The sequence below is a fragment of the Schistocerca gregaria genome, chromosome 3 (assembly GCF_023897955.1).
Source record: "Schistocerca gregaria isolate iqSchGreg1 chromosome 3, iqSchGreg1.2, whole genome shotgun sequence".
NCBI lineage: Eukaryota > Metazoa > Arthropoda > Insecta > Orthoptera > Acrididae > Schistocerca > Schistocerca gregaria.
Window position 1 is genome coordinate 203,808,147 of NC_064922.1, and position 18,823 is coordinate 203,826,969.

General features: G+C 39.0%; 2 protein-coding genes across 11 annotated transcripts in view; one reads left to right on the plus strand and one right to left on the minus strand.

The window, feature by feature from the left end:
- LOC126356142 (bromodomain-containing protein 8) overlaps positions 1–18,823 on the plus strand; it is a 482,606-nt gene that overhangs the window by 400,497 nt on the left and 63,286 nt on the right. Inside the window, exon 16 of one of the 10 annotated variants that reach the window (XM_050006876.1) lies at positions 5,306–5,507. The exons of the other annotated variants lie outside the window; for them this stretch is intronic. Within the exon in view, the coding sequence (XP_049862833.1) occupies positions 5,306–5,492 (187 nt within the window). The 3' untranslated portion in view covers positions 5,493–5,507. Of the gene's footprint in view, positions 1–5,305; positions 5,508–18,823 lie in introns of those variants that run through there. 10 annotated transcript variants of the gene reach the window in all.
- The window catches only part of LOC126356145 (retinol dehydrogenase 14-like), a 262,668-nt gene that overhangs the window by 118,591 nt on the left and 125,254 nt on the right, over positions 1–18,823 (minus strand). The gene's annotated exons all lie outside the window — the stretch shown is intronic.

Below are 18,823 nucleotides of genomic sequence, written 5' to 3' on the forward strand. Positions count from 1 at the left end.
CATACATGAAGGAAACAGATTCATTAAATTCATGTAACCTCACAAATATAGCAAACTGTGACACTAGGACAACAGAGTGATTCTCCAGTAGAATAGATATGAAGAAGTTATGTTAACAATAGAATACCGATTTTCATTAATCTCACCACTATTGTTCTTGTTAAAATACTTGAGCTTTGCTGTACTAAAGACAATGAAAGTGTTTGAGCAGATGTGGATTCTGAGTGCAGCCAACATCAGCCTGCATGAAAATAACTTGGCAGAAGAGATGTAGTACACCATTTATCAGCTAAAAGGTCATAGCACAAATGAGGTGACTTCTCTAGAACCATATTAAGACATTCCAACTGCTGCTTGTCTTATCAAAGAAATAACAAGGTTATTAACACACGGCTGTAGCGAATGTAACACAAGATTGATGCTGCAACCTAGTGTGACTAGGCTAAGGCAATATAGATGTGAATTTGTCTGTATATATAAAAAACAAAGCTACATATATTTAAGAAAAAGTACCATCAACAAAGAAAAGGATGACCCCTTTCATTTGAGGAAAGAGACAAATAATTGCACAATAGAGTACTCACACAACATACGTAAAGGCATACTGGAATCTAATCAATAAATTCCATAAAACCACCACCAGCAAGGTAGGCAGTGAACTAGTCAGTATTAGGCATAAAGGCCCACTAGTAAAAGATTTGAATCCACTATATGTTCAGTAAGAACCTTAGCTCTCCTTTCGACCCACTAACCACCGTTATAGATTTCAGGCTGAGTCACCAAATTATATCACACATTATGCAGTGCTCAGATTTGTGGTGGTGAATCTACAGGAAATATTTAACACTATATAAAAAGCTAAAGACCTAACATGTATCTGGATGGGAGGTATCTCTACCATGATGGCAAATAAATGTGGAGACAGATATCAAAGAGTCTTAACACTTTGGAGACCAAACTCAAGTATAGCTCAACTTGGTGCTAAAAAGAATGCACTCAAGTCTAGGTCAGGCTGTGATTTTTGTGATGCCCAAGCCACCTATCACTTGACAACTGGACTCATTTCATATCAACAGTGTGTGGATGTCTCACTACCTGTCTCTTGGCTGGTGCTGCTTCATATTGCCAATTTCAAGAATTATTTCAAAAGAAATAAGTAAACATAACAGCTGCATCGCAAATGGGTGGGCTAATATGATCTTGTTGACATAATTTTGTGCATGTACTGTTAGGTTTCACAGTTTGCTCTAATTTGGTACATATGTCATGTTCGTTGAGAGAGAAGAAATTTTGGAAGTTCAGAGGAAGAAATTGTTCAATAACTCATCTTGCACTTTCTCCTTGGGACAATAATTGCACTGTTTGTCATCATTATTTTAAACTTCGTAATCTGTCAAAGAATGAAATTAAATGTGAAAAATAAGTCTTAAGCTTGGTCCTTTTCTAGTGCATATTACTCTCTAATAAACCTCAATTAGATGTGTTGTGGTCTTCAGTCCTGAGACTTGTTTGATGCAGATCTCCATGCTACTCATCATGTGCAAGCTTCTTCATGTCCCAGTACTTACTGCAACCTACATCCTTCTGAATCTGCTTAGTGTATTCATCTCTTGGTCTCCCTCTATGATTTTTACCCTCCATGCTGCCCTCCAGTGCTAAATTTGTGATCCCTTGATGCTTCAGAACATGTCCTACCAACCGATCCCTTCATCTGGTCAAGTAGTGCCACAAACTTCTCTTCTCCCCAATCCTATTCAAAACTTCCTCATTAGTTATGTGATCTACCCATCTAATCTTCAGCATTCTTCTGTAACACCACATTTTGAAAGCTTCTATTCTCTTCTTGTCCAAACTAATTATCATCCATATTTCACTTCCATATATGGCTACACTCCATACAAATACTTTCAGAAACGACTCGATGTTAACAAATTTCTCTTCTTCAGAAACGCTTTCCTTGCCATTGCCAATCTACATTTTATATCCTCTCTACTTTGACCAAAAGCAGTTTTTTTGCTCCCCAAACAGCAAAACTCCTTTACTACTTTAAGTGTCTAATTTCCTAATCTAATTCCCTCAGCATCACCCGAGTTAACTCGACTACATTCCATTATCCTTGTTTTGCTTTTGTTGATGTTCATCTTATATCCTCCTTTCAAGACACTGTCCATTCCGTTCAACTGCTCTTCCAAGTCCTTTGTTGCCTCTGACAGAATTACAATGTCATCGGCAAACCTCAAAGTTTTTATTTCTTCCCCATGGATTTTAATACCTACTCTGAATTTTTCTTTTGTTTCCTTTACTGTTTGCTCAATATAAAGATTGAATAACATTCTGTAAAGAATTCGCGTTAGTATTTTACATATGTACCAGTAAAGCTTTAAATAATGGCTTAAATGGCCTGTTTCCTGGGCCTCATATTCTTCTAAGTGGCTGGTCTACAAATTGTTAAAAGTATATGTGATCCAGACAGTGCATGCAAAGTGAAACGAGAAAGTTTCAAATTATAGACTTATATGACTCATCCATACCCAATATTTGAAACTGTTATCCTATCTCAACTCACTACTCACTGCCTTCTTTTCAAGACCTGAAATAGTTGTCAAAACACAGATTTAGGAAAGATTTCAGCACAACATCATATCTTCTATGATGTGTACTGTCATTGCTGCACACTGCAGTAATATTTCTTGACTTGAGCAGAGCTTTTGACATGGTAAACTATGAGCTTCTGTTAAAGAAACTGAGGACAAACAACAATAAATCATTAGTGAAACTTCTAGTCATGGACCTCATGAATTGGAAGCAGAGTACCAAACATATACATCACATTGATAACAAAGTTGGCCACCAATGAAGCAGTGATTCAAAGGTTTTCTCGTGGTCCTTTTCTGTTCCTAGCAAATAGGAGGGTCGTCCACAAAGTAAATTACATTTCTATTTCTATTCATGGCAGCTTTATGTTCACAGTTCTGAGCATGTGCGGCAGTCACTCTGACTCGAGGAGAAGACATGTACACCATTTTCAGATCACTGCTGCCGACGTGTGCTTTGTAATGCTTATTTATAATGTTAGCTGTAATTGAAAATGCCGCTGCGTGTGAAATCAGATCTGTGATTCGTTTTCAAAGTGCAAAGAAAGTTAAACCAAAGGAAATTCATCAGCAAATTTGCGAGGTTTAAGGACAAAACGCTATGCGTGATTCAATGGTTAGAAGATTGGTCAGACTGCTCAATGAAGGGCGTGATCAAGTGCACAATGAAGAACAAAGTAGACACTTGTCTGTGGTTACTGGTGAACTGGTTCACACAATTGAAGATAATCTTAAGCACAACTGTAAGTTTACACTTAGTGCCCTTGCTATGGAACTTCCACAAATCTCACGATAGTCAACTGTCTGACCCAGTCCTTGGAAACTGATAGCCAGAGACTTTGAAAAATAGCTAAAAAAATGCCTGTACTTATTCAACAAATTTTAAACAAGCAAAGGGGATGTTGCATCCTGTGAAGGACTGCCTTGGTCTCAGGATTCCTGGTATTTACAAAATTCCTTGTGAATGTGGAAGTAGTTACATGGGTCAGTCAGTCCGGACCATTTCCGATCGCTGTACAGAACATCAACGTCACATTAAAAATTGGGAGCTGGAAAAATCGGCAATTGTGGAGCATAGCCTCACTAGGAAACATAAAATTTTCTTCAATGAAACTAAAGTTCTGTCTCAGGCCTCCACATACTGGGACTTAGTAATTAAAGAGGCCATAGAAATTAGAATGTGCGATAACAATTTTAATCGTGACAATGGTTACAATCTTAGTGTTGCATGGAAGTGAGTGCTCGATATGGAGAAGCGTCAGAGAGATTCGCCGCGGGTCTTAGATACTCCGGGAGCAATGGCGCCACCAGTGAAGGTGTAGACAACATCTGCGACACCGTGACGTATTCGCCGTCCAATCAGGAGCCGTCCAATCACAAGCCGTCCTGGGGCTACATAAGGTCCACCACAGCTGGTGTTTAGCCAGTCAGTTTCCTGACGATGACGATGGTGGTGAATATCATCGAAAGCTCGAGGTTTTACCAAGATTTGACATGGCAAGAAGTCCGAGAATATTTTATTCAACAGTGCCGTCACGAAAGACTTCGTTCTCAAGCAAATATTAGCAAGCCACTGATGTGTTGTGAACATTTTGTGCTGTGTATTCAAGCCAGACATAAGATAGTGCAAATTTAAAAACAGGTACGATGATTTAAATTAGGGTTTATGGTAATTGGTAAACTAATGATCTATGTAATACTAAAACATGTAAAGGCTGTACTGAAGTTTGATCAGAGTTATTGATTGTTGCAATTACTAGTTGTAATACTAGATTCACATTTGACATTTCATTGCAAATAAGAAAGTTGTTTTCTGACTTCTGAGCCTTTGTATATGACACAAGTAGCCACAGCTTTTTAGAGACATTCTTGTTGGAGCATTTCCACAGTTTTGTAATTTGTAGGTTAGGTCTGTGGTTACACAGTTTCAAGTTCTGAGATTAAGTTGTATCCTAGTGTTGTAAAGGACACTACAAGGATGCAAAACTACTTATATAAAATGATGAGAAGAATTTACAATCAATTGAGGAAATAATCAGTTGACAAAATTTGTGTACCTTCAAAAGTCAATTTTCCCCTCAGTTGTGTAAGTTTAACAAGTGCTGACGTTGGTGCACATGCAATAGATTTTATGGTAACATTGGGCCTGTGGTGAACATTTTCTGGGGGTTGAGAATGAATTATGAATAGTATTGAACTAATTTTAGAGCATGTGGTGTGTAGTACTTTACATGTTGAAATGACACTTGATTTTTGCAACATGAAGACAAACAACTTTTATTGCCTCTTTCTGAATTTACGATGTTGTTACTCAAACAGGTCAAGTTTACAGCTAAAAATGGCAGAGTAGCACTTATTTGAGAGAATCTACACAATACGATTTGAAGTTTTACAGTATTTTAGTTTAGTCTTTTATTTATTTATTTATTTTTCACAAGTATTGATGAATTATTGAGAGAAAGTCACTTTCAGTTTTTGCTTTTTTTTTTCTCCATCCATGGAAAATATGCATTGTAATGATGTTTGAATGTCTATATTGATTAAATATATTCAGATTCACACAGATAAAATAAACACTGATACCTACAGACGATATTTCATATCTCATATTACAAATTTGTACGACTTATAGATCTATTCTAGTCCAAATGTTATTAATGTTGCTTAACCTTCAAGCTAAATTTGATACTTTCAACTCATTTTCATGATAGGCCGATGGATCTCTTGATGATAAAGAAGAACACTGAGACAGGAATGATCCATACCACAACAGAATTCCAAAGATGTGTATTGTTGATGTTCCAGAATTCCACAATGTACAACAAGACTAGCCACTTTGTCCACAAAATGGCACGTCAGATGCAACAGGAGGGTGTGCAGCATATACAGGTATGTTAACAGATTTCTTCCATTGCTTCTTGGTAGAATAACTTCATAATCATACATGAAAAGCACAATATTGTGTATGTTCCACAGTATTAATTTATTTTGTTAACAAGTTTTCAGTTTACGAGGCCATCAACAGACTTTTTTAACTGACTATTGTCATCCATATTAGTGAAAAAAATTGAAAAATGTTACACATCAACAGTGAGGTGCAAACACAGAGTGAAAATCACATTTGACTGTGCAGAGTAATGCAATTAAAAATCTTGACAGTTAAATGATAAATATACATAAAGGTATCAAACCAAAAAAGGATTAATATTAAACTAAAAAATGAGTACTCAGTTACCAATTGAAATTAAATTAACAATACCAATAAACTATAATTATTGCATGACAAGTACTGAAGAGTAACATAAAGAGGTATTACATGTGTAAGAAATTACAAAAACCGAGTGAAAGATAGGCTTTGCAGTTGTAACAACAGAGTACATGGAGTACACAGGCAATCACAGTAAAATAAATTCAGAAAAAACAGAGGGACATAATGCCACTCAGTTTGGGAAGTACTAGAAAACTTGCAGTTTAAGTGAATTTTAAAAAGAGGGGAAGTATTAGTCATTTAATATCAAATCAGAACTGTGGGCTAGATGTCTTTTGATTTCTCAGGCTTCTAATAGAGTAAATTTTCAACCTTCATTTCACAAGTGGACGACTTGTGACTACCTGGTAGCTGTGGCCCTCACTCAGTGCATGTCCAGCAAATATGGAGTCATGGTTATGCAATTTAAGGCCACATTGACTGTTAATTGGCCATGATTGTTTCAAAAATATGAAAATGTTTTTCAGAGACTGCCACCAGTCACAAATGTTTATTTATTTGCTTAAGTTATTTAATAAAGCAACATGTTTTGGGGCACAACCTCATGTTCAGGCTGCAGTGGCAATACGAAAACGTTTCACAAAAGTATGCATAGATATTAAAAGTTGTTCTTTACAGACTTGGACATGACCATCTTTGTTCAGTCGGTCCTTTGGGTGTGATTAGTTACATACAGTACTATGGACCCTTGGATCTTGTTAACCACTGTTTATAATCTGACAAAGGACACCAAAAACAGGTCATTACAATTACTCTACTATGCAGTGATACAAGATGCAATCAGACAATGCATATTTTGATTTAACTGTCATTGTGTTGAACCTTGCAATGTCTTTTGCACATTTTGCTGACAAAATTCTGATGTTGCTCAACAAAATATATGACAATGAGAGAGAATTTGACAATTTGATGTTAATGGCAGTATAAAAATTATGTAATGAATTACAAAGATATTATTACTATTGAAACACATAATCATCATAGTTATTACATACTTTCTATTGAAGTTGGTGAAGAAAGTGAGTTTTTGAAATCTGTTATTTCATTTAAGACGCGGTTTTTCACATTTGGCTTTGCATGAGTATTTATATTTCCTCCAAGATGTCCCCATTTGCCAGCTCATCTCATAAGTTTTCAGTGCTTTAAGGTAGTTATCTATTGCAACATTGTGTCCTGTTTCATCTGTATGCATAGGTATAGCTAATTTGTTTGTTTCATGGTGTCTGAAACTGCGAATATGTTCTTCAGTTGAAACTTCCAGGCTGAAAGCCCATGGTTGATGTATAAAATTTCCACCTAAAGTTTCATTTCCATGTGCACAAGGCATCTTCTGAGGTTGTCTGGCTACTCCCACTGAGGCTCCAGCCCATTTATAGAGCACATAGAGGACACCATCATTCATCACATGATGCCGACAGTACGCCTATCTATGGAATGTGTCATCATTCCTGATTAAGAGTAATCGATAGTCATTCAGCTGGCACAACGTTGACATCCATATTTTGTCCAACCTTAAAACTTCCCCTTTTCTATTAAAATTATTATAGAGTTTGTGAAACTCTATTGCTTCTCTATACATGCAAGCATGATGATGCGATGTTCATGCTAGAACACTTGTCTCATTAAATTTTATTTCACGGTTCCCATCTCGTAAAACATGCTCAGCTACAGCCAATTTTTCGATGTGTCCTAAGAGACAGTTTCTTTTATGTTTGGCTAAGCGGGTGTTTACACTTCCTTTCCGTTGTTCCAATATATACTTGTCCACAACTGCATCGAATTTTGTATACCCCAGGTGTTGCTAGGGGGTATCTGGCATCTTTTACAGTTCTTAAATATTCCTTAATCTTCTTGGTGGGTCTGAAGATTGTTTCGATCCCATACCTGGCCAGAACTTTCTCGATACGGTCCGTGACTTTATTAATGAATGTTAGGAAAACGTTTCCAGTAGGTGACCGTTGTTGCTGTTGACTTCTGGTTTCTTTTCTTCTTTGATGGAGGGCTTGATCAATTTCCTTGCTGGTATATCCATTTTTCATGAAGACTGACCGTAAGCAATTTAATTTATCTTGCAAGTAACCTGGGTTTCAGATTTTGTTGGCTCTGTTCTCCAAGGTTTCATGACACCTCTTTTTTGCCTAGGATGATGATTTGATTCCTTGTGGAGGTACTGATCCATGTGAGTGTTCTTTCTATATACCTTGTGGCCCAGTGTCCCATTCACCCGTTTATTTACTGACACATAAGGGAAATTGAGTTGACCATTGCTCTCTTTCTCCATCGTAAACTGTATCTTTGGGTTAATACTGTTCAGATCCACCAAGAAGACATCCAGCTCTTCTTCATCATGAGTCCACACTACAAATGTGTCATCAACATAGCAGTACCATTTAGCTCGCTTTTTTATGGCAGTCTGCAGCCCTCATTGTTCGAAGATCTCCATAAGTAAATTGGCAACATCTGGGCTGAAAGGGTTTCCCATCCCCACCCCGTAGATCTGTTCATAAAACTCATTGTTGTACTGGAAATAAGTTGTCGGCAGGCAGTGTTTAAATAAAGCCACTATGTCAGTCAGAAAAATATCTGCTACAAATGATATAGCTTCCTTTACAGCCTCCATGGTAAACAATGACACTACATCGAAGCTCACAAGAATATCACTTGGGCTGACGTTAATCTCCCTCCATTTTTCAATAAAATGCACCGCGTTTTTAATGTAACTGTCCATTCTGCCAATGTATGCTTGCAGCTAGCAGGCGAGATATCTGGCCACCTCTTGTGTTGGAGATCCTATACCACTCACAGTTGGTCACATTGGGACCTGTGGTTTATGTACGTTGGGAAGTCCATATAGTCTGGGTGGATAAGCTTCCATTTTTCAGTGTTGTTTTATATCATCTGAAGAAAGAGAAGATTGTTTTACCAGTTGATTCGTATTTCTCAAAATTTTGGTTGTAGGATCCTTCTGGAACTATTTATACATAGTGGGATCTTCTCTTTCTTTGGCTGATACAAAACAACTCTGCAAAACGGAAGCTTATCCACCCAGGCTATATGGACTCCCATAGGTACATAAACCACAGGTCGTGATGAGACTGACTGTGAGTGCTATAGGATCTCCAACACAAGAGGTGGCCAGATATCTCACCTGCTTGCTGCAACCATACATTGACAGAATGAGCAGTTGCATTAAAAACTCAGCGTATTTTATTGAAAAACAGAGGGAGATTAATGTCAGCCCAAGTGATAATCTTGTGAACTTTGATGTAGTGTCATTGTTTGCCATTCTGGCTGTAAACAAAACTATTTCATATTTCAGATATTTTTCCGACTGGCATAGTGGCTTTAAACACTGCCTGCCAACAACTTATTTCCAGTACAACAACAAGTTTTATGAACCGATCGAGAGGGTGGCGATGGGAAGCCCTCTCATCCCAGCTGTTGCCAATTTATTTATGGAGATCTTCGAATAGTGAGCGCAGCAGACTGCCACAAAAAAGCCAGCTAAATGGGACCACTATTTTGATGACACATTTGTAGTGTGGACTCATGGTGAAGAAGAGCTGGATGTCTTCTTGGTGGATCTGAACAGTATTAACCCAAAGATACAGTTTACGATGGAGAAAGAGAGCAATGGTCAACTCAATTTCCCTTATGTGTCAGTAAGTAAACGGGCGAATGGGACACTGGGCCACAAGGTATATAGAAAGAACACTCACATGGATCGGTATCTCCACAAGGAATCAAACCATCATCCTAGGCAAAAAAGAGGTGTCATGAAACCTTGGAGAACAGAGCCAACAAAATCTGAAACCCAGGTTACTTGCAAGATGAATTAAATTGCTTACGGCCAGTCTTCATGAAAAATGGATATACCAGCAAGGAAATTGATCAAGCCCTCCATCAAAGAAGAAAAGAAACCAGAAGTCAACAGCAACAATGGTCACCTACTGGAAAGGTTTTCCTAACATTCATTAATAAAGTCACGGACCGCATAGAGAAAGTTCTGACCAGGTATGAGATCAAAACAATCTTCAGACCCACCAAGAAGATTAAGGAATATTTAAGAACTGTAAAAGATGCCAGATACCCCCTAGCAACACCTGGGGTATACAAAATTCGATGCAGTTGTGGACAAGTATATATTGGAACAACGGAAAGGAAGTGTAAACACCCGCTTAGCCAAACATAAAAGAAACTGTCTCTTAGGACACATTGAAAAATCGGCTGAGCATGTTTTTGAGGTGGGAAACATGAAATTAAATTTAATGAGACAAGAATGAACATCGCATTATCATGTGCGCATGTATGGAGAAGCAATAGCGATTTACATACACCACAATAATTTTCATGGAAAAGATGAAGTTTTAAGGTTGGACAAAACATGGATGTTGACATTGCGCCAGCTGAATGACAATCAATTACTCTTAATTGAGAATGACGACACATTCCAAAGATAGGCATACCATTGGTATCATGTGACGAATAGTGGTGCGCTCTACGCGCTCTATACAATTGGGTGTCTTCAGCAGTTATATTTCTAACTCTCAACTCATATTGGAGATGTTCCTTCCTGAGGTAGGGTAATCCAAATCACCCTCTTGAATCCGTCACCCTGTGGATCTGACACAATTTTCAAACACCAAGAGAAAAAATGATGACTTAAAACAAAATTTTCCTTAAGAAATTGCAAATTAATTTCCCAGTATACAAGCAATCAGAATGATGATCAAATTTACAATCTTCTCTTGCACCTGATTTATAGTAATGAACAGCAAGTTTCTCTAACAGAAGCAGTCTTTAAGACAAGAGAAATATCAATTTAAACAATTAACTTCACTTACACAAGCAAATCTGAAACAGAAAAAACAATAATTGAAATAGCTACTGTTTATCACAATAAATAGACTGAAGTCACCTTAACCCCCACAGTTCGAAACAAATATACCACTTCAGTCAGTGGCCTGTCTAAATAAACATTCATGTAACCCGAGACTAGCTTGGAGGTTCTAACAGATCAACTGCACGTACAACACTTGTTATACACACATAAATAAAAATCACTAAACAAATCATCAAAGTTACACTCATGACTCCAAATAGGTTACAGTAGTTGCAAAGAAACCTCATCTTTCAAACTCCACAGGTGAGGTTTACTCGGGGAATAAATACAATACGCACCATAACTTCTCTAGTATTCCATACACCATAGTTCAAAGCACTATTCCAGCTGTCACTGTACCCGGCGAGAGTGTCCCAGAAGGCAAATTGCTGGTGCACTATCTCTTCAAAACCAAGAAATCAGGTGCAGTGGATCCATCATGCATACGGCTCCAAATAAAGTAAGAGACTCCAATGGCCACCATGCTTACAGACTCACCCCTCAGTCTATACCTGCTGCTGCTGTGTATAAGCACCAGCTCGCCAACCATGGCACAGGTCCTGGCTTTTCCTCATTTGCAAACAGTGATAAACTGGGTGAATCAGTGTGGCACTCACATCTCCAACCATGCCACCAGGCAGTCAGTGTGTCCAAAGTCAGCACAACACTGCCATGGCTCACAAACAAAGTAAATATTCCTTCATATTAGGTTATAATTCTTTTTCTCTGCAGAATAGCCACAGCAGATGCCAAAACTGTGAAGAGCAACTTTAATAAATATGTGTACTTCTGTTAAACATTTTTGTATTGCCACTGTAGCCTGGAGATGAGGTTTGTGCCTCAAAACCTGTTGTTTTAGTAAATAATTTAAGTAAATTGACAAAAATTTGTGAATAGTAGCGGTCTCTAGAAAACTTTTTCAAAATTCTGCAACCTCCAGTTGCATTCATGTTCAGCCAACCTAGCTGCTTTGTCTGCCTGAATGACCAGTACACTTGTGACAATTAGGACAAGTAATTTTGTGTACCCAACTGTTAGCTGGAAATGGATCTTATCTTTACCATTGAAACTATACTGGGCTGAGATGTGCCTCACATAGTACAAAATCCTGTAGTTGCAGGATTTGAGTTTACAATTCCATACTTAGAACAGGTACCACAAAGTGTAGCTGAAACAATGCAATTGTGCAGCCCAGTGCATTTTTAATAATAAAGAAGAGACCCAATTACTATCCAACCATGGGTTATACAAAAAAATAAAGTTACATTTCCCAATTTTGACAAATGTTATATTGATCACTCAGGTAAAGACAGAACTAATCAATTGGCTGAACATGAATGCAGCTGGAGGTTGCAGAATTTTGACTGCAGATATGCTGAGCGTGTGCTGAATCTGGTACCGTGCGCTGCAGAATTTGAATCCCCGCCAGACGTCATGGATGTCAAAGACTCGTAGAGGTCTCTGTACCATCGCGCCATAAGCCGTGGCGGCGCACGCCCTATGGCCTGCACTTAAAGTGAGGGCACCCCAGCATAACACGTGGTTGCAGCGGCCAATAGCAGCATCTCCAATCAAGTACTTAAGCGCCTGCCTGTTGCTCAGCCTGCCAGTCTAACCTCACGTGCATCTCAGGACATTTCACCACGCATTGGACAGCGTATTGACTTTCATGTTGCTTTACGTGTGGACGTGGTTGTCTTGTTTGGTTCGTGACTCTGTTGTCTGTTCTTGTTGTGTCACAAGGTCCTTCGTTGGTTGTGTCCTTCTTCTCTCATTGTGTTGTTGTTTGCGGGTCGCTCTGCGGGTCCTGCCACGTTTCCATCACTACAACCCCGCGACCGTTCCGGCTGCCATTACAACACTGAGTGTAAGCCACAGCTACCAGCCATAGGCCCATGCCCTCTGCTTACCAAATGAAGCCCTGAAAATCAACAAATATCTGTCACACAGTCCTGCTATGATATTAAATGACCAAACACAGTTCAGTATTTACCCCTCTTTTAAACTTCACTTAATCCTGACAGTGTTCCAGTAAGTCTCATAGTGAATGTCATCCTGTTTCTCCATTTTTCCTGCATTTGTTTATTTTATTGTGATTGTTTATGTACTCCATTTAAGTTGTTAAGTAAGCTTTGGTTTTTGAGGCTTAATGTTAATGCTTTTTTTGGCTTGATCCCTTAATATTTATTTACTGTTTAAGTGTAAACTTGTTAATTGCATTACCACTGCACTTTTGTGGCTTCTATGCTGTGTTTGTGCATCACTCTAAACTAACATATTTTTCAATGTTGTATATGAATATTGTACACTCTTTGATGATGATGATGATGATGATGATGATGATGATGATGATGACAATAACAATCAGTTAAAGTGTGATTATAGACTTGTAAGCGAAATGCTGGCCAACAAAATAAATAAATACTAAAGAACATTCACAATATTGTGCTTTACATGTATAAATATACAGATATGGTGAAGAAGTGTGTTTATTTTTTCCTTTCAGTGTTTGTGTTTGACTATCATAACGTGTAATCAACCAGAGAAAAACATGAATTATTTATTTTACAATAACAGTAATTCAAGTTGAATTTGCATTGTTTACTACTCAGAGGAATTGAAGTTGAGACACAGTAAACCAAAGATTCAAGAACGATAACTGCAAAATGTGGCCTCACAAATGACTTCTATTCAAATTGCCCATCATTGAAGTATTGTCTCAGCTCAGCAACTGTATTTGTGATTTTGTGTCACAGTTCATAGTATTTGACAGGAAATCATTTAATGACACAGAATTCACACCGAGGTTCCCCAGGAAAGTGTTATAGTCCCACTTCTGTTCTTAAACCATAAGAACAATTTAGGAGACAATCTGAGCAGCTCTCCTTGGTTGTTTGTGACGGATGCTGTTTGTCTACTGTCTAATACAGTCATTAAAAGATTGTAAAAAATTGCAAAATGAATTAGACAAGTTATCTCCTTTTTTTGAAGAATAACAATCAACTGTAAAGAATAAGAAGTGTGAAGTCCTCCACAAGCACTACTGAAAAAATTCCATTAAATTTCTGTTACAAGATACGTCATACAAATTTGAAGTTGTTGATTCAATTAAGTTAAATTGTGATCATTACATAAACAATGTTGCTGTGAAAGTCAACCAGTGACAGTGTCGTTTTGCCAGAAAACTTAGAAGGTGCAACTAATTTACTAAAGAGACTTCCTGCACTATGCTTGTCCATCCTCTTCTGGAGTATTGTTTCACAATAGGGGATCCTTATCAGGTAGGATTGGTGGTGAAAAAATCAGATAAGGGTAGTCCATTTTGTTTTATTGTGAAATTAGAGAATGTAATGGGTATGATAAACAAGTTGTGGTGGCTATTTTCTTCTTCTGCTGATGCTGACTAGGTTTTACCCTCTTTGTCAGTCTCATTCTGTTGATGTACTAGAGCACCTGTCTTTCTGTCTTTTGAATGGTTGTCCAGACAGTCATTTCCATTGTAATCATTCACATTTAGAAATTTTAATGAGTTTTGCAGCATCCATACTCTCCATATGGGCCTTTCACTATATTAGATAATTACTGGAAAATTACCATGCTTGGTACCACAAAAAAGACTCTTAACATCACTAATTATAAACAGAACATAGAATAATATACAAATAGCAGGAGGACAGCAAGAATTCAGGCAAAACAGGAACACAATAGATGCTATTTTTGCTCAAAGACAGATAGTGGAGAAATCCATAGAGTTTGATAATCCAGCCTAGCTGTGTTTCATTGACTTTTCAAAAGCTCTTGATGGGATTAGAAAAAGGACATAGTGCAACCTTTAAGTGAGAAGTGTGTCAGTGGGTTTAGTGAACATCACAGATATTCATTCCAACAGGTAAGAAAACAAGAATTAAAACAAATGAAGGATTGACATGTGAAATTATAACAGCAAATGGAATTGGACAAGGAGACTCATTAAGCCCACAACTGTTCAATATTGTAATAGACCTCATTATTGATGCTGTAAGAAAGAAACCAGGATATAAAATACAAATAAATTGTTGACTATTGTGTATTACACTGATGATGCTGTACTGGTAGCAAATAATGATGACTATCTACTGAATGTACTTTGCCAATTCAATAAAACTAATAAGCAACATAACATGAAAATGTCACCTAAAAATCAAAGAATATGGTAACATCAAAAACACCTGTAAGGTGTAAATTAGAAGTTGATCATGCATCAATTGAACAAGGGATGAGCTTTAATTTTATAAGGAGTGTTATCACCAGCTCAAAAATACTGTATGGAGAAACAAATTTGTGACAGCAGAGAGGAAGAGAAAAATATAATTAATGGCAGTGCAAATGAAATTATTGCACTAAGACAGAGCCAAGGAGTAACCATATGGGACAAGAGAACAAATGTTTCAGTAAGGCAACAGTGTGGGATGACAATCAATAAACCAAAAGTAGTTTTGCTGTGGCAGTATGTTTTCATAAAGTGCAACTACCAGCTTTCTTCTCCAAATCGTGAAAAATGTTGTTGACTCCCACAGATCTACGAAGAAACAACTGTCATGATAAAATAAGAGAGATCAGAACTTGCATGCAAAGAGTTAGGTATTCATTTTCCCCATATGCTATTTGAGAGTGAAACCATAGAGAATTAATCTGAAAGTGGTTCTATGTACTCCTTGTCAAGCACTTAAATGTTAGTTAAAGAGTAATGGTGCAAGTGCAGTGGAGGAACTTGTAATTTATTACTAATTTTGAGTGACATACTGTGTGACTTCTCTTTGCCAATACTTCCAATTTAATGATCTGAAAACATTATTTAGGTCTGTTGGGAATAAAACAATGGAAACTCCAGGTTGGAATATGAACAATATAGGAAAAAAATAGATTGCTGCTTACCGTAAAGATGACATATTAAGTTTCAGACACGCAAAATTGAGACACTTACATATAAGCTCTCGGTACAGCCTTTGTCAGAAAAATAAAGAGGTACACACACTATTCATTTACACAAGCAAGCATGATTCATGCACACAGGACCACCAACTCCAGGAGCACAGCCCAGAATGACATTTTGGTCTGAGCTGCTGAAGTTAGCAGTCGTCTATGCACGAGGTGCACTTGTTTGTGTGAATGAATGGTGCGTATTTCTCTTTATTTTTCCAGTGAAGGCTGTGGCTGAAAGCTTATGTGTAAGTGTGTCTCAATTGTTCCCGTCTGCAGCTTAACACTTTCATTGGCCATGGAGAATATACTTCCCACTAAGGGTGTTTCTTTACAGCGTTTAAGGAAATATGTTTCACCACTTCTGTATGCTCCTAGCGTTTAGTGGCAGTCCACTGCACCAGCTGTAGTTTCTGTTTGTTGTAAAATATAGCTTTCAGGACTATGGGGAGTATGTATTCCACCAAGCAGCGGTGTTGTAATGGTGCTTGGGAAGTATGGTTTCCAACAAAGTAGTTTCTGGAAGGGGCTTGGGAAGTATACATACCACAAAATTAATCTGTCATTTTTGGTCCTCGGGAAGCATATTTACCACCAACTTAGGGGTATCCTAAAGCTGTGAGGAATACGTCTTACCACCACTGTGCCTGACATCTTGTGGTAGTACACTGCACCAGGTGTATGAAAACTTGCACAACAATCAGTTTATGTTTGTTGTGGGATCAGCTGTTGTTGAAAGTCATTGCTTTGCTTCTGCAGTGTACATTATTGTGACCTGTATCAGCTCATACTTTATTGTTTTTACTGTGTGGTAAGTAAACTTTAATATCAGTAACAAAACAGTTAACACTATTCATTGTCTTTTTACGTATAATGGCAACACACAACAGTCCACAAAAGGGAAGCAGAAAATACACTCCTGGAAATGGAAAAAAGAACACATTGACACCGGTGTGTCAGACCCACCATACTTGCTCCGGACACTGCGAGAGGGCTGTACAAGCAATGATCACACGCACGGCACAGCGGACACACCAGGAACCGCGGAGTTGGCCGTCCAATGGCGCTAGCTGCGTAGCATTTGTGCACCGCCGCCGTCAGTGTCAGCCAGCTTGCTGTGGCATACGGAGCTCCATCGCAGTCTTTAACACTGGTAGCATGCCGCGACAGCGTGGACGTGAACCGTATGTGCAGCTGACGGACTTTGAGCGAGGGCGTATAGTGGGCATGCGGGAGGCCGGGTGGACGTACCGCCGAATTGCTCAACACGTGGGGCGTGAGGTCTCCACAGTACATCGATGTTGTCGCCAGTGGTCGGCGGAAGGTGCACGTGCCCGTCGACCTGGGACCGGACCGCAGCGACCCACGGATGCACGCCAAGACCGTAGGATCCTACGCAGTGCCGTAGGGCGACCGCATCGCCACTTCCCAGCAAATTAGGGACACTGTTGCTCCTGGGGTATCGGCGAGGACCATTCGCAACCGTCTCCATGAAGCTGGGCTACGTTCCCGCACACCGTTAGGCCGTCTTCCGCTCACGCCCCAACATCGTGCAGCCCGCCTCCAGTGGTGTCGCGACAGACGTGAATGGAGGGACGAATGGAGATGTGTCGTCTTCAGCGATGAGAGTCGCTTCTGCCTTGGTGCCAATGATGGTCGTATGCGTGTTTGGCGCCATGCAGGTGAGCGCCACAATCAGGACTGCATACGACCGAGGCACACAGGGCCAACACCCGGCATCATGGTGTGGGGAGAGATCTCCTACACTGGCCGTACACCTCTGGTGATCGTCGAGGGGACACTGAATAGTGCACTGTACATCCAAACCATCATCAAACCCATCGTTCTACCATTCCTAGACCGGCAAAGGAACTTGCTGTTCCAACAGGACAATGCAAATCCGCATGTATCCCGTGCCACCCAACGTGCTCTAGAAGGTGTAAGTCAACTACCCTGGCCAGCAAGATCTCCGGATGTGTCCCCCATTGAGCATGTTTGGGACTGGATAAGCGTCATCTCATGCGGTCTGCACGTCCAGCACGAATGCTGGTCCAACTGAGGCGCCAGGTGGAAATGGCATGGCAAGCCGTTCCACAGGACTACATCCAGCATCTCTACGATCGTCTCCATGGGAGAATAGCAGCCTGCATTGCTGCGAAAGGTGGATATACACTGTACTAGTGCCGACATTGTGCATGCTCTGTTGCCTGTGTCTATGTGCCTGTGGTTCTGTCAGTGTGATCATGTGATGTATCTGACCCCAGGAATGTGTCAATAAAGTTTCCCCTTCCTGGGACAATGAATTCACGGTGTTCTTATTTCAATTTCCAGGAGTGTAGTATACAACTCTATTTTTAATACCTCACAATGTTGCTATGGTGATACATATACCACCATAGTTTTTGCTCCTAAATCACAAAAATAAAATTATCAAAAAATATAGTCAGTTGATCACAATGAAAATAGGAGAGCAAAAAAATTATCTTCACTGAGTTGCTACAAAAAATGTACCCATGAAAGGGTTAACCTATCATGTTAACGCCAAGTAGCAATCTATCTATTCCTACATTGTTGATATTCTGCTGGGAATCATTTTGGCAATATGTAATCTCCTGTCTCCTTGTCTGACTTGCCTTTAAATTTTGTATTTCTCACTATCCTGATTAATTCTAGTGAAAGCCATTACATTGACATATTTTCCCCCTTCTCCTAATATAGGTTGAAAACTGCTTGTTTCTAAATGTCTACTGGTAAAGGCATTAAAGCTCAAGTCAAAAACTTGCAGAAAACATTTGAATATGAGACAATGCAACATTCTGATTCATTGCTCTGTTCTGTATTTTTGTTCACAACTTGCAAGTGTTATACTTACTTCTAAAGCCAACTTGTTCCTCTGATTGATTAAAGTTCAGTTTTTTTTCCCTACACATTTGGGAATAATCCTAGTGGATATGATATACAAGAACTTCATGGAGAGGTGATGGAAATTTATATAGTTCCTTTTCTTTCTTGTCATGCTTCTCTTTGTTCTTGCAGAGTAGTTTTACAGTTCAAATAACTTAAGGGTTTGTTGCCGGGTGATGTCATCGACCACTGCCAATATTTCGACAGGAGCACATC